The 16,086-nt window shown below is 28.5% G+C and overlaps 1 protein-coding gene across 4 annotated transcripts; it reads right to left on the reverse strand.

The window, feature by feature from the left end:
- Positions 1–12,450: 12,450 nt before the first annotated feature.
- On the reverse strand, positions 12,451–16,086 carry LOC111032516 (DNA mismatch repair protein Mlh1). Of its 4 annotated transcripts, none has more exons than XM_022312889.1 (14): positions 15,904–16,086; positions 15,665–15,797; positions 15,348–15,411; positions 15,092–15,291; positions 14,855–15,011; positions 14,464–14,603; positions 14,256–14,389; positions 13,956–14,182; positions 13,652–13,878; positions 13,385–13,558; positions 13,260–13,323; positions 12,979–13,180; positions 12,747–12,916; positions 12,530–12,688 (listed from the first exon to the last, which is right to left on the reverse strand). In XM_022312889.1, the coding sequence occupies exons 2-14, from the start codon at positions 15,778–15,780 to the stop codon at positions 12,530–12,532; spliced, it is 2,034 nt and encodes a 677-aa protein (XP_022168581.1). In that variant the 5' UTR covers positions 15,781–15,797; positions 15,904–16,086. The 4 variants fall into 4 exon arrangements, with proteins under 4 accessions (XP_022168584.1, XP_022168581.1, XP_022168583.1 ...); XM_022312891.1 differs by having other exon boundaries at positions 15,665–15,821; XM_022312890.1 differs by having other exon boundaries at positions 15,665–15,831.

Consider the following 16,086-nt stretch of genomic DNA (forward strand, 5'->3'; position numbering starts at 1 on the left):
AAACTGTAGGGCGTTATAATACGTATTCAGTTATCAATTTTTAAAATGCATACACCGTGCCCAGAAATAATGTTTCAAATTTAAACGGTCCATCGCACATAATATAGCCGCCACATATACTTTAAGTTACCTATACCGAGAATTAGTTTATAGGAGACCCGGTAACTGGACGTAACGAACCTAATATTCTTGTTATTATCTTAGTAATACAAAGTGCAAGGCCTATAAAAGTACTTATTATATGATATTTAGGCTGAACACTATATTTTGTTGCTGTTTTGGATGTATTATTCACGTTGTAAAATAATTATACATATATGCATTAGAATTTTTGAAAATATAAACATTACCATAGGTATTATTATTCATTCATTACATTAAATCTTAAATTTTAATTTCGATCTGCTACGCGGATCACAGCTACAGTAATCCAGTAACAAACTCTTGTATTATTAACAAAAATAAAAAGTTGGGCACTGAGTGCTAAAAAAATTTACGCGCCAAATATCCCGTTCATATATAATCGTAGTATAATAATTCTTTAAGACGTCCGTCGTACCGGTACCTCTTCCTATACATTCATAAATATATTAAATACATACAACACAACGTGAAACAAGGTTAATGAATATTATAGAAAAACGGATGGTAATGAGTGGTTCTGCTTATATGCATGCATATATCGTTATTAGTTCTACACGAGCTATATATACATTATTCCGACGGTGCGCGGCGAATGAACGTTATAATGTTATATAGGTCTACATTTATACTATACGTCTATAGTACTCTATACGTCTATCCATAATAATGTTATATTGTTAAATGTACACTTATACCTTAAGGTATATCAGACCACTTTATCGAACAAAACGTATGTATACATAATAACGACCCACTCTTCGAACGAATAGTCTAATATAATATTGTTGTATAGATTAGGTACTAAAATTTACAAAACTAGCTGGGTATATATGTTATGCATAAAAGTATTTGTATATTTATTTTTACTAAACCTAGGAGCTGCTATAGTATAGTGAAATTCGAGTATAGAACGAAAACTGCAGCATATATTATGCATATATTACTATGTATTTCGATGCTCATATCCTTAACCTAGGTACGTATCATACATTCATATACGCGCACTGAACAGCAGCCTGAAGTATCGAATTGCACCGCAATCCTGACGGCACATATGGGCACTGCAATAATATGCCAATATATATTATAAATATATATAAAATATACAGAATCTTTAAAGTACAACAATACAACATAACAATTAAACCTATTGTATATAAATAGGTATATCGTATATATGCTTATAATAATAATATTGTATAAGTTGTAACAATACGCTCATCGCTCGGACATGGCTTAGGTGCGCACCGGAAGCTGTACCATGCGCAGTGGCGTTCTTACGGATGCGTAAACACCATATGAATTTAATAAGTATTATGATTTATGAATATCCGCTAGCGGCTTGGCATTGATATGGGATTAATTTTTGCTGAGAGACCCTGAAATTTCGAATTAATGGATATATCATAGACTTATTAAAATACTATTTTCTTTGCAAGTCTATGGGATATAAATATATAGTGTAGACGTATATCAAAACTGCCACAACTGAAAATACTCTAACGGCTGCAAATATGTATGTTATAAATTATAATTCTATATTTCCCTGAGTATAATCAGAGGGACTTAGATGCTGAAGACCCTTCAACCACGAAATTTCATATTAACTATCAAAATATTAAATAATACATGACGAAAGGGTAAAGGAATGAGTATTGAGTTACCTACTTAAGATTTAAAATTTTTAAATACATTAAGTGAATAATATAGTATTAACACCGTTTTAATAGATAGAGAAAGTCCTTTTTTATATTTTACTATTATAATTTACATGGCGTTTATGTTAAATAAATATACAATACAATTGATATACCTAATGATTAATAGTAAACAACAGAGTGTGAATAATAGAACAAACTTAGATTGTGTGCCTACGTTTAAAAAAAAAGTGCAAATTCAACCTTTTCCACAAACTTCTTATATTACAATCAGAATTACAATGTATGTGACATGAATTTTAACAACAATGTATTAGCCTATTATAGATCACTACATATCACACCACAGTTTACTTCAAAGTGGAACACTTACTTAAAAAATATAAGACTATAATAAATCAGATTTCACTATTGCTGTATATATCTTTTTTCTTACGAAATAATAAACGAACAAAATTTTAAATATCACAAAACTATAAACATATTATATTATTACATAAGTATAGATTAGTTATACTTATATAGATAAATTCTTATTTGTATACCCCATACATTTTTTCCTTAATCAATTTGATGTTTCAGGTTACAACTAAAAGTCTAAAAATGTCTCAATAAATTAGGTTCTAATATACTACAATAATATCACATATTTATAGTTATATTATTACATAGTATAATATGTACAATATAATCATTTTAAAACCTATTTTTAGTATTTATTATGTTTATATTTAAACACTATTAAGGGCAAGGAGCAAAGGTGGTTATAGTAACCTGTATATTAGTAAAGTTGTTGTTATTAAAATACGGTGATCGACTAACTATTACTTTCTCGAATTCTAGGTAAATTAAAACAAAAATGTTTAAAAGAAATATTGGCATCTTTAAAAAATAAATCACAGCTCACTTTTAAACCCCTATCTCTGTAAGCTTCATAAATAGTATTTGACACATTTTTATATTATAAAAAGGATGGGAAACAGGAAAAAAATATTGAAAATATCATATTACCATATGGTAAAATTTCAATACCAAACGAATAATATTTTTTACAACGACAATAAAACTATTAAAATCATTATTCTTTGTTTAAATATCTAATTTCATCAAAATTTAAACTTAAAATAAGTACTTATATAATATATATTAAAAAAATAATGCTCAACAAACCATATATTTCTAAAAACTTGAGTTTTCTTGAACAGTAAAATATATACTATATACTATACACCGATAGGACTAACTCCGGAGAGATTAATTATTATGGAATTATCAGATATTTATTGGAAAAATATAAAAATATAATAATAACGTTTCAAGAGGACGTAGCCAGATGTGCCATCTCCGTCTTACACATGTACGATGTATCAAATTTTTGTTAACCAAATTCAATAGTGTGCTGCTTTGATATTTGAGTGCTATAAATATAAAAAATTAATATATTATACAATTTAAAGGTAAGATTATTATCTAGGGCCTTTTTATTGATATCGTTATTTTTAAATTAGTTACGATCATGTGGAAATGTAAATATGTAATACAGTTCCAAAAAGGTCATAATTTACTTAAAAATAATAATACATATCAATAAAAGCCTACTTGGGGAGGAGGGGCTAGATAATAATCTTACTTTTAAATTGTAATAGGTCAATTTACTTTAATATCAAAACTAACTGTACACTATGGAATCTGGTGAACGAAAATTTGTTATTTCGTATACGTGGGTAAGACAGAGACAGCAACGGGTACGACGTCCTCTTAAGAACTTAGTCAATTATTGTCGATAACGTATTCACTATTGTTTACTATCTGTAGGTATGCGTTTTACTGTTCATTTATGGAATACTGTAATACACTTTTCGTAGAAAAAACACAATTATCATTAAACTGCACCGATGTCGTGAGTTATGCAATGATCATAAAAAGTAAAATAGTTGATTGAAATCGAGCGTATAAAAAAGTGGATTTATATCATTATATTATATTGCAGCATATAATTATATTATTGTATTATACGTCTTACCAGTTCGCACAATCGATGTACATATACGTCGTTCTGCGGTATTTGTTGTTATTTCATTTCCGCGTGATTTTTAACTTCGCTGGATTTATCACTAACTGCAGTCTGCAAATATAGATAAATTGTAGATGTCGAATTGGCTGAGCACTGCGAAGTACAATAAAAATAAGACTATTTTTATTATAACACAAAAATGATTTTGCTGAATAATTTATAATATTAGATACGTAATCCTACCTATTCAAGATCAAAAATGATAAGCTCTAACGGGCACACTGCGTATCATTTGTATGTTATTTTTCCATGTGGCCCGTTACAAACCATAGATAATATAATAAATACAGTATATTAGTACATAGTATATATTATCTATGACCACCCCCGTGGACCTAAAATTGATAAGCTTTTAATCACCGATATAAGGTGTATAGGTGTATAAGGTATATAATAATAATAATATACAATATATTTTAGGAACTGAAAACAGTAATCACGGTATTAAGCCTACAATATACTTGGCAGGCCTGATCAGAAGAGGGGAAGGCATAATTCCTCTCTGTTTTATATTTTTAAGATAGCCCACAAATTTGGGACTACTGGTTAATGATAGAGATTTATCATAAACACCTATCAGGTATTCAGGTTGGTGATTAAAAATAGGGGGGGGGGACACAACTCCAAAGGTATTACCCCCAGCCATGGTTTCTGTCTCCACCGCCCTGAATATAGCAATATTTTACAACAACAATACTACATAGCTAATGTCTATATATCTATAGGTATCATAGGAATCTGTGTGTTTGTAAGACCGCAAATATATTTATTTACAGCCATTATATTTATAATTTATTAAAGATAATATAGGTATAATTTTAATTTATATTATATTTTATCTATAACCAATGTCCAATATAAACCTATATTGTAAGTGGCTTGGTGAAGTGTGGTCATACGCTAAATATGTGGAAATGCTCTAAGTATACGTACCGGCAGGTATTGCTAGCTTCCGGATGGGTGACCAGTGACCACCCGTGATTTTCAGTCACATATCCTTACACATATACACAAACACGTGTTACAGCCCAACCAACACAAAAAAACTACTGAAAATATACAAAAGACCCCCTACCGTACCACTTGACTCCACACCCAATGGTCTATGTTGCCACGGGGTCTCCCTAATAAAAAAAACCCTAATGTAATTCATACAGAATCTTCAGTGTACCTACTCTGATCAGTGATCACTTGCATACTGCATAGACTTAGAGGATTACAACTTTGTGTCGGTTGTTGTTCAGTGTTTGTCATGCAGTTCTCAATTTTCAATTTGATAAATATTGTCAACATTTTAACTTTAAATGCTCGTAAAAAAACGTGCCTATGTATTTTTAATATTTTTCAACTGCCATTGTAACGATATATCAAGAGTCTAATATTAAATTGTCATGTTTTTTGATCCGACCAATAAAATTGTATTGACATTTATAGAAAATGAAAAAAATGAAAATTGAAAACGTCCGCCAACAACTTAAAACGAGTCAAAATATTTTGAAAATATTATCAAGTATAAGAATTTATGAAATAAACATATGTTGTCAATTTCAAATGTCTACAGTAATTCGTTTTTGAATGACAACAAAATAAGAAAATCACTACAAGAGAAATCGAGTGAATATCCAATATTATAAAAATTTCAATTTCAAACGCTCATAAAAGTTTAATTTGACTCTCCGGTAGACATTTTTTTTTTTTTTGATAAATTTAGACAGACTTACAAGGAATCTTGCAATAAAATTTTAAATCTTAGGTGTAAGAAGAAAATTGTTAGTGAATTTCTACCTAAATATAATTTTCTAATATCCGTGATTTTTAAGAACTTTGTCAACATTTTAAGTTAAAACGCTCCTAAAAAATTATTATGGATTTATGCTCAATTTTTATTTAAATTTCTATTAACAAAATGGTACAAATGTACGAGAGACCTTGTATTACATTTAAAAGTTTTTTGACCCTAGAGAAAATTTTTTTAACGACTTTAGTTCAAAAAAAACAAATAATAATCGAAAATTGCATGTGTTTATAAATAGTTCAACACAAGTCAAAATAACTTGAAAATTTTATATTGTATAGAAAATGCTAACACAAATATTAAGTGAAAATTTCATGTATCTACGGTCATTTTTGTTAGAGTTACACTAAAAACCAAAATCGATTTTTTCAAAAACTGGTTTTGCGTAAAAATCCCTGTTTTTCCTTAATTTTTTGTTTGTTTTTTCTGTCGCTTTTGAAAACTATTTGAAATTTTAAATTTTGACCGCCCAAATGCACCAACTTGATTCACTATCCTACCAGAGAAGTTGCTGTTGAAGAAAATCGAAGCACTTTTACTGCTCGAAACCGCGATGACAGACACAAAAAAAAAATTAGTAAATAAATTAATATAAAACAAACATCATTGTAAAATAAATGCATTCATCGCTCCGCTCAGAATCTAAAATAAGATTTCCTAGAGCTTGAACAACTCATCCCTTAATATTGTATACATATTATAGGCCATAGGGTCTGTATGTTGATGCTCAAAGAAACCATTAAATCCCTTAAAAAATGAATTTTTTACATAAATAACACCAAAGATGCACAAAAAAATTATTCGTTAATAACCTAAATACTGTTATAAAATTACTAAAATAATTAATAATTATCGTATCAAATTATAAACATTCAAACACAATTTATCGGGCACAGACAAAACAAAATTCAAAAATTTACATATATTACAACACTTAGATACCTACTGAAATCACAACCGCAATTAATTAATTGTTACTGTCAAAACTAAGCAATGCAGTTAACTGCACGTCATAATGACTTATATATTTAATACATACTTTATTGATATCGATAATTATTGAAGATATAATGATTAAAGAATAAAGAAATAATTACTGACCATCTGTGAAGTGTGTTCTTTTGTTATTATCGCATTCATTATCGACGTATTGTTTATACGTATTGTATATTGTATACATATATGATATATATTGTATTTTTAGATATTAACTAATTAAGTATAGGTACCTAATAAAGTTGTAATTTTTTTCTCAATTTACGGAAAAAATATAAATACTTATTATCACAGAAAAATTAGTAGCCGTGAATTTTCTCTTGATTAGCAAAAAATATTGAAAATCACTTGAGCAATTGCCTGACAAAGTAAAAAATAAAAAATAAAATTTGTTACCTATATAAATTCGTATGTCATTGAAACACATTTTAAGCTTGGAATGCATCATCTATGATGTTCCAAAAACAAATACAAAACTACAATAGTAATCAACATCCGAACCCAAGTAATGACTAATGAATAATTAATAAATAATGACCAGTCACTGATCATCAGTAGCACAACAAAAGCAATTACATATTACACACACAGGATGACTCCGTTCCTCTGCGGCTCTGTGACGTGCTGGATGTAATTCTGTTATATATTAATCATATATAATGTATATAATATTACGCAAACTGCGCATTATTGATTCGATCAATTACTACAGGAATTGGCGTGGGAACGACAATATTAAAATGGGAGGTACGACGAGTGGCAGACACGAAGTCTGTAGGATAATAGTGGTCGCGTTAGACGATCGTGGTATCTAATAATTAATACAGAGTTCAAGTCAATTCAAAAAGTAGTCACTATTGTACACATCCACAATGATGATGTTGACATGTTGTATTCTATCGCCAAAATTTACTCAAAGATTTCGATCATTATTCATTATATAAAAAAACTAAAATTTTAGTTGATGGTTTCAATACGGGTATTTTTCTTTCTTAATTAGAATTGGACAACGTAACTTGTGTAGGGTATGCTATAATACAATATACGCCATGAGCCGTATAGGTATTAAATATTAATTATAAGCTCAATGTAATCCTGTAGGTACCTAAGAAACATTAATCTAAAATTAAATGATTTTTCGACTTTACAAAACGCAAGTTTAAAATTGAGACTCACCTGGTTTCAAATATCTAATATACAAACATATTTTTTTCCAAAAAACATTCGATGTGCGACATCGGCTCTCAATATACGTGTCTACAATACACTATTATACGTATGCAGAGAGCCAGCGCTTCTACGCCCGCGCAAAACCTTAATTAGATAATTATTCAAAACAGTATAATTTTGTTAACGTTGAATGTTGATGGATTTAAAAGTTCAAACGATTATGCGAAACGTCCTTTGCGTAAAATGTATGAATATTTAACATTATTATTTATAATATACACACTCCGTCGTATCCGGTAGGTACGAGGTACCTATATATATATATTACAGAGATAAAATATACGTATTCTATATATTATATAGTATATACAGGGACGTAATCACGGGGAAAGGAGTCATGGGGTCATATCCCCACCTTTGGTTTATTTTTGTCATGTAAAAGAATAATCAAAAATTCATATGCTCCCTTTCAAAAAGCTGAGCATGATGCACACTACTGTACGTATAACTATTAACTACCTATATGTATATTATAATAATATAATCTGATTATATACGCTCATGACAGTATATATTAAACAAAAATGTAAATGTATATATAATATAATATACATAGTAATAACAGTAATAAATACCAAATAATGTAAATGGCATGTAGCTCCTTGGATATGTCGTCTTATTGCCAGATTGGGAAACTAGACCCGAACACGGAACAATACAAGGTCTCCTTTCTTTCGATAGACTATTATGCTTATATTATACAAAGAATAAGCATTAAACTGCAGCACGTGATGTCGGGGACCGGAATTATATATTGTATAGCTTGTAGATACTGATTCTCTGCTGCGAATATACATATAGTCTATACATATTTGATTTGATGGTATAGCCGCGGCTATACGCGTATAGGTATATGCGACCCGTGTGTGTGTAATTTTTACTCCTTCATTAATTATCAAATAATATTATTTTAACTTAATATATTATTTTTGTAGATTTCAATCGATTTTCTTCCTAGGCATATAACCAGTAACTAGGGGGGAGCTAGTTAACCCCATAAAAATATTCCTAATTGATTTAGATATAAGTCTCCTATGGGTTATTTTAAATTAATAGTTTTGTTAGGTGGGCTGTAGCCCCTCCATAATTTTAACCCTAGTTAAATGCATATAATATAGGTAATTCATAATAAAAAAAAATAGGTAACAGAATGATGATACATTATACATGGGTAAACATCGGTTTTAATATAATGTGACTTGTGTACAGTTGTACCCAAGGTTAGGGTAATCTACCAAACCTTTGTAGGTGGGTTTATAAATATAATAAAAGTTTAATAGTTCGGATCGACTAACAAATGGAATTAGAACACGCATATTGGAGTGTCAAAGAATTTTTATTTAATCCTAATAAAATGTTTACTCACACACGTATTCCATAACCCTACAGTACCACAACCTACAGTCCCAAAAACCCTACAGTACCACAACCTACAGCTAATGGCCTCAGTTGCCGAAGCTTAATTAAAAAAAAAAAAAAAATGTTTACTCTTTTTATTGTACATTTATATGTATACACAAACTCGGCAGATAATCACCCCGATATTATATAATATTTTCAAAACCCTCTTCTGCATAATATATTAATATACCTAATATTTAATCAATCATTATACCTACTTCCATATTCAAACACAATGAAATACGAGACTCGTCTGTTTTCCTGTTGACAAAATATACGCTAACCCGTGGTAAAATCAATAATTCCTTCGAATAACAGATGTACCTTTCACCTATATCCTAAGTACTAACGTGAGAAAATCATAATTAAAAATGCATGATGCTAGTTGCGTTGATATTGGTCTGATTCTTACGAGCTTTTAATATTAACGAGCGTATATTATACGAATGAATTGTCATACAACTTGACTATATTCTAGTGCAGCTTCACCTTGTGCAGTTGTTTTATATTTCCACCAATTTGATTCTCATTTCTAATCTACTAGGATCACTATAGGACAGTATAGGTACACCATGTAATTTTGTTTGCTGTTTGATTCACGTGTCACGTCAATAAATCATTTAATGATAATTTGATTACTTTATTTTAGGCACGCGCACCTGTATGATAGTACCAATGACAAATTAAATATCCATTTTACTTAAATTAACATTTAAAACCATTACAGTAGGTACGTTATGTCTTACGATAACTCTAGTGTAACATTATCATTTATCAATAGATAAGTACTAAATAGTCGACCAAATGTAATTTTTTATTTATCAATTACCACAAATCACTATTATATTACTTGATTAATTATGTTTTTTTTTTTAAATATTATTCCTATATCAGTAAATCACTACATCAGTTTCATACATAATATCTTTTTAGTTCAATAGTATATTAGTATAATACTATAATTCATATTTAATGACTATAATGAGTAATTGCATTTACTGGTTATTTTTTATCTGATTTTTATATTGATATTTATTTTTATTGTTATTATTATTATTGTGATTGCCTTTCCTATTCTAAATAGTAAGTTATATTTCATTTTTGTTTGTTAGTTATTAATTTCTATTCAAACTAAAATAATAATTAATGACTAACCTTTATTATAAAATATTTGTTTAAATATTACTAATAGAGAGAAATGAAACAAACACAAACGAAATTTAAATAAACAATACCTACCTACAACAACTACTGTTGATATTGAAAAAAACTGTGACACTGTATTGGTACAATTATTGAATACAAGTTTTCTTTTATTATCAATTTGATATAAGTCAACTAAAATATTGAAAACGTCTAAATGTTTTGATATTGCATTAATTAATACACCATATTAAGATATCTCATCATTCAGACATTTCTATAATTTCAATGCAATGACTAATGAGTAATTAAAAATGATTCGTAAATCGTACATCCAATGCTGAAGAGAAAACGATAACCGCCTCCATCAACAGCAATTAACTCCTGTGGCCTTTTGGTTAACCATTTGATTATGGACCATGGTATCTAAAGTTTAAATACTACCTAAATGAAATACCTAACTTGTAAGGTGAGTATTTTTTAAACATAAGTATTTGGACATATGCATATATCGTAGTTACAGACTACAGTGAGTGACCTCGTCGGCGGGCGTCACATGGACAACATTTTGGCGTTTGCTACGTGATAAGTGGATATTGTACAAAAAAAAAAGATAACTTATGCGACTATTTTACCAAGGTTTTATTTGGATTGTACAACTTTTTATCACAGTTGTAAATTGTAACACTGAAGGTCACAGTGGCCACACGTTTTTTAAGGAGTCCAATGTAGGCAATTTTAACGATTGTTTACTACAAATTATTTTAAACATTAAAAGTAATTTACAAGATATCACATGACATGGCATTATGTATGTTGTTGTTTAATTATGAACATCTGTTTTGCATCATTTTGGAAAGGAGACTATGCATCGACTACATATTATAATATCATACTGATTACTGAAGATCAGTGACGTATTTAAGTTTTTGTCTTGGGGGTATGATTTTAACCAGTAATTACAAACTCGAAGGGAGCTCTGCCTCCCTCGCCTCCTAAGTTTCCGTGAATTATAATAACCAATTAACATTATATATTATGCAATCTATGAAGCCAAAATTATAATATAAAACACGTTACTCGAGATTAAATGTTATATCAATGAAAGTGTAAATCCATGACATAAAGTAGAATTCGTCGTACTTTTCAAAGCATATCTCCTAGTTCTTAAAAAATATATAATCACATCGCTTGCAGAGCGTACAAAACTCTTGGTTTTTGTAAGAAAATAGATAATGAATTCAAAATGTCAAACTCATTCAAGTCTCTCTACTGTGCCTTAGTTAGACACTTATAAACCAATATTCAGTTGTTTGGGACCCACATGGTATAGGCAACAGCTGTCAACTCAAGGAAAGTTCTTAAGTTTTTCAATGCATAAATTCAAAATAGCCTGTCATCCCCATGACTATAATCCAGTACTTAATATATTAAACCTATTCCTCACTATGTGATAGTTACCACTCTCTTAACTTAAACTTTCTTAAAACCCTTATCATCTCTAAAGTTGATTCTCATTCTCTCCTCTCACTCATCGATTCCAAAGTACACACATAGCACATTTCACTTATACTTGTAAAAACGAGCACTTCATTATTTCATACTATTCAACTATCTAGCAAATCTAATGAGGCTAAAAAATTAATACCTCTACTTATCTTACCAAAAAAACCTTTTCTCGAAATATTATTAGCATAAATTAAAATAATTAAAATGTATAATTATATATTAAATTAGTTATTCCAAAAATAAATAAATAAATATGAAAAATATTTCATGTATCTATTGACAATATATTCAAAATATCTTAACCATTATTCTGCATTGCCAAAAACTAACACTGATATTACTGCTAATACTGTATTTAAACTTGATTATTACAAATAAAATAAATTAATTTCATCATTATTGATATTTTTTTTTTGTGTTTTGAATTTTGTTTAATATTATACCTATTCTTTTGTTTATAGGAATCAAAAATAGTTTAGTTGAAAAATAAATTAATGATATTTTTAGATAAACAAACATTTAAAACGTATATTTAAGTAAAAAAATAAACTGTTATAAATGATATACTGTATTATTGGATTAACATCGCTCAAATACTTTGTACATATCAGGTAAACTAGCTATTTGCAATAGTGTGCCATCTTCTAAAAAATGTCTTGGAGGCTGAAATGATTTTCGTAAAGATGGATATAGCACATGTTCTAAACTCCAAGCCCAATTTCTATCGGGCGCAGCATCCTAATAAAATATTTAAAATTTAAAAATAATCTTTCTTCATAATATTATTCTTTCTTACTGATATATCATCATTGTCACTGCATTGCTGTTTCCATGGATGTAATATATAAAATCTAGCTGTTTCACGACAAAAACTAAGAAAACATTGCTTTTCACTGGACCAGTCAACTTCGCTAGCTAAACGTAATAAGTATAATGGTAGTCCATCTAAATCTGGAAGAAATCCCTCTGAAATATAAACATTTATGTTACTACTAAAGATTCATAAGTAATATCACCACAACAAGTACCTAGCAATAAGGGTATTGACAAAATATTTGCATCTGTATCAATTTCAATAGAAAAATAGTCATTTAACATTGAAGCTCTAGATGTCAATATCTCAGTAGCATCACGAGCCAATTCTTCTTTTGGTTTATCCTCACTTCCCTGGTATCCAGATTCTGAGAGTTCTAATGCAATCATTATCAACTCATAAATAGATAATGCATTCTATGTATTTAAGACATAATACATATAATAGCTTATTTTAGTTAAAACTGAGGTATATTAAATCATAATTGCAACTTACTGAAAATTGTATAACACCAAAATTTCCAAATTCGTACATCATAATTTGATAAAACATTTCTTGTCTAAAATCAAAATAATAGTAGTTACTTACATCAATATACTTATTTTAACATTTAAACTTACAACACATTGTTAGAATTACAAATGTATAGGTTTGTATCATGCTGAAATAATGACCAGGTAGGAGAAGCTGCACCAACATATTTGTGATTCTGGAAAATTGTCTGCAAGGTTTCACTACAGCGGTTTTCAATTTCTTTACGTAAAGATAATACGCTTGTCAACTTTATTTCTCGTCTAATTTATTAATAATTATTGTTTATTAAAAACGCCAAAATGATGTTTAATACTATATTAAAAAAATATGTAATGGAAATAATTAGTACTCACCGGGTAATAACATCATTGGTCTTTGATTTTGGCAACATTAATGTACTATTACTACTATTACTTGTGTTTAAGAACTTGTCAATTTTCTGTTCAGCACAATCTGTTCTTACCATTTTACTTTGTGAAACATTTGGGGAATTTGTTATTTTTAATTTTTGACTTTCTTTAATTTCTATTTTTTCATTAGACTTGTCTATCAATGTATCATTAGACATTGGCAACCTTGTCTATAAAATAAATTAAAATTTCTATTTTTGTGCTTACACCTATAGAGAATTCAAACAACGAGATAATATGCATTTACTTGAGTATAGAATGTTCTTGATGTATTAGTACCGGAAAGTTTATCTTGAATTGCATCAACAACTTTATCAATAACTTTATCCTCATGTAAAAAATGAACTTCATGTTTTGTTGGATGCACATTGACATCAACATTCATTGGATCCAGGTGTAAACTTAAGTATATGAATGGATGTGATCCTTTAGCTAAATAAATGCTGTAAACTTGATCCACAGCTTTTCTCAATCCTAATCATGACAAAAAGATTTTATGACTTAAGAAATTAAAGTGTATAACATAAAATATATAATTTAGATTTACCTTGGGAATCAACTAAACGATCATTTATAAATAATATAAAAATCTGTTTCTTTGCAGAAAAATTTGGATTTGACACGTAGCCTTTAATTTTAACTTTAAGAATATTACAATAATCATTCACTTCTAATAAAGCTCTGAAAATAAAATAATATAAAATTAAGTCCTCTACAAAGAAAATCATTATCTAAAGTAAGTAGTTATACATTACCTAGATATTGCTGAGCCGTAAATAGCTTGAATATTATCAATATGAGTAGAACCTTGATTTGTTTTTACTTCGGTCAATAATTCACCTTGTTTTTTTACTGTAAACCCAACCAAAGGATTGTGTATAGCATATCGACTCACCTTTTAACATTAATTTTGAACTTTCAGAAACCATAACATTTGTATAAAGGAATTATAGATGCATGCTAACACTTAAAAGTTATTAATTATTATTGTTATTATTTAATAATGTATAAAATAGTCAATAAGAATGATATTTTTTTTTTAAATATAATATACTTATGAAATAAATTTAGATAAAATAAAAATTAATAATACTAGTTGGACAAAACAAAATAAAAATGATTGTACTAATAAGATTTGTAACTTACAACTTCGACAACTTTTAAATGTTCTTCATTAAAACTTTTCATTGATTTTTTCCTTGTAGCAATATTATGGAACAAATCTTCAACAGTGATTATGGTTCCAACATTACCAGCACAAGATTTAGGTGGAGCTTTTAATTTACCATCCTTGTACAATCCTCTATCAAAAAATAATAATATATAGTTTTAACACTAAAAATAAAACATTTGGAATCATTAATAATAATTATTAACAATTACTTGTAAGCACAAAGAGCTCCATTGGTTTTTGTAGTGATTGTCAAATGAGCAACATGACTTATGCTAGCCAACGCTTCACCTCGAAATCCATAAGTAGATATTTTAGTCAAATCTTCAAATTGCTGTAATTTACTAGTAGTGAACCGTTCACATACAATACCCAAATCCTCAGTACGAATACCAGTACCATTGTCTTGTATCTAAAAACACAAAATAAGTTATTGAATAAATAAAATTAATAATTAATATTTTTTACCTGAAGTAATTTTAAACCTCCATTTTTCAATGTAACTTGAATATTTGTAGATTTAGCATCCAGACTGAAAACAAACGTATAAATAATGAACTAATAATCTAATACAAACTTTGGTGTATAAAAAAAAAAATTAATCTTAATGTTAACAATGGTTATACCACAGGTGTACATCATTAATGTATTTATATAAAAGATAGTAAACTAAGTAATTGTTCATACAATACTTTTGCCAACAATAACATAAATGTGTGTAATTAAAATAAATCTAATTCAAGAAAATATTTTATCCAAAACATGTAGTACACAATAATAGGTACCTATTTTCTAGAAGTTCCTTAAGAGCATTAGCTGGCCTTTGGATCACTTCACCAGCGGCAATTCTATTTACTACATCCTCTGCTAATTTTCTGACAATTGGTACTTGTTGATCCATTGTCTGTGGTACTGAATCTGATTAAATATTAATCATATTGTCTTAAAGAAACTTTGTCAAACATTTAATACTGAGTATACTTATGTGGGAATAGTCTAATACCTAATAAATATAGGTACTTACATTTGACTGTCAATGATATTATTTATCGTTAATAAGTGTTAAAAATTGTTGCTTTTTTCATTTAACGTAAGGAATTTTCATGTGACTTTTAATACCTTATATATTTCTAAAAAAAAAATTAGTTCTTAAAAAAGTAAAAAAGTCATGCATCTACTAGCACTTAGAAAATTCAAATACAGACGA

Source organism: Myzus persicae, unplaced genomic scaffold, assembly GCF_001856785.1.
Source record: "Myzus persicae strain clone G006 unplaced genomic scaffold, MPER_G0061.0, whole genome shotgun sequence".
In the NCBI taxonomy this organism is placed as follows: domain Eukaryota; kingdom Metazoa; phylum Arthropoda; class Insecta; order Hemiptera; family Aphididae; genus Myzus; species Myzus persicae.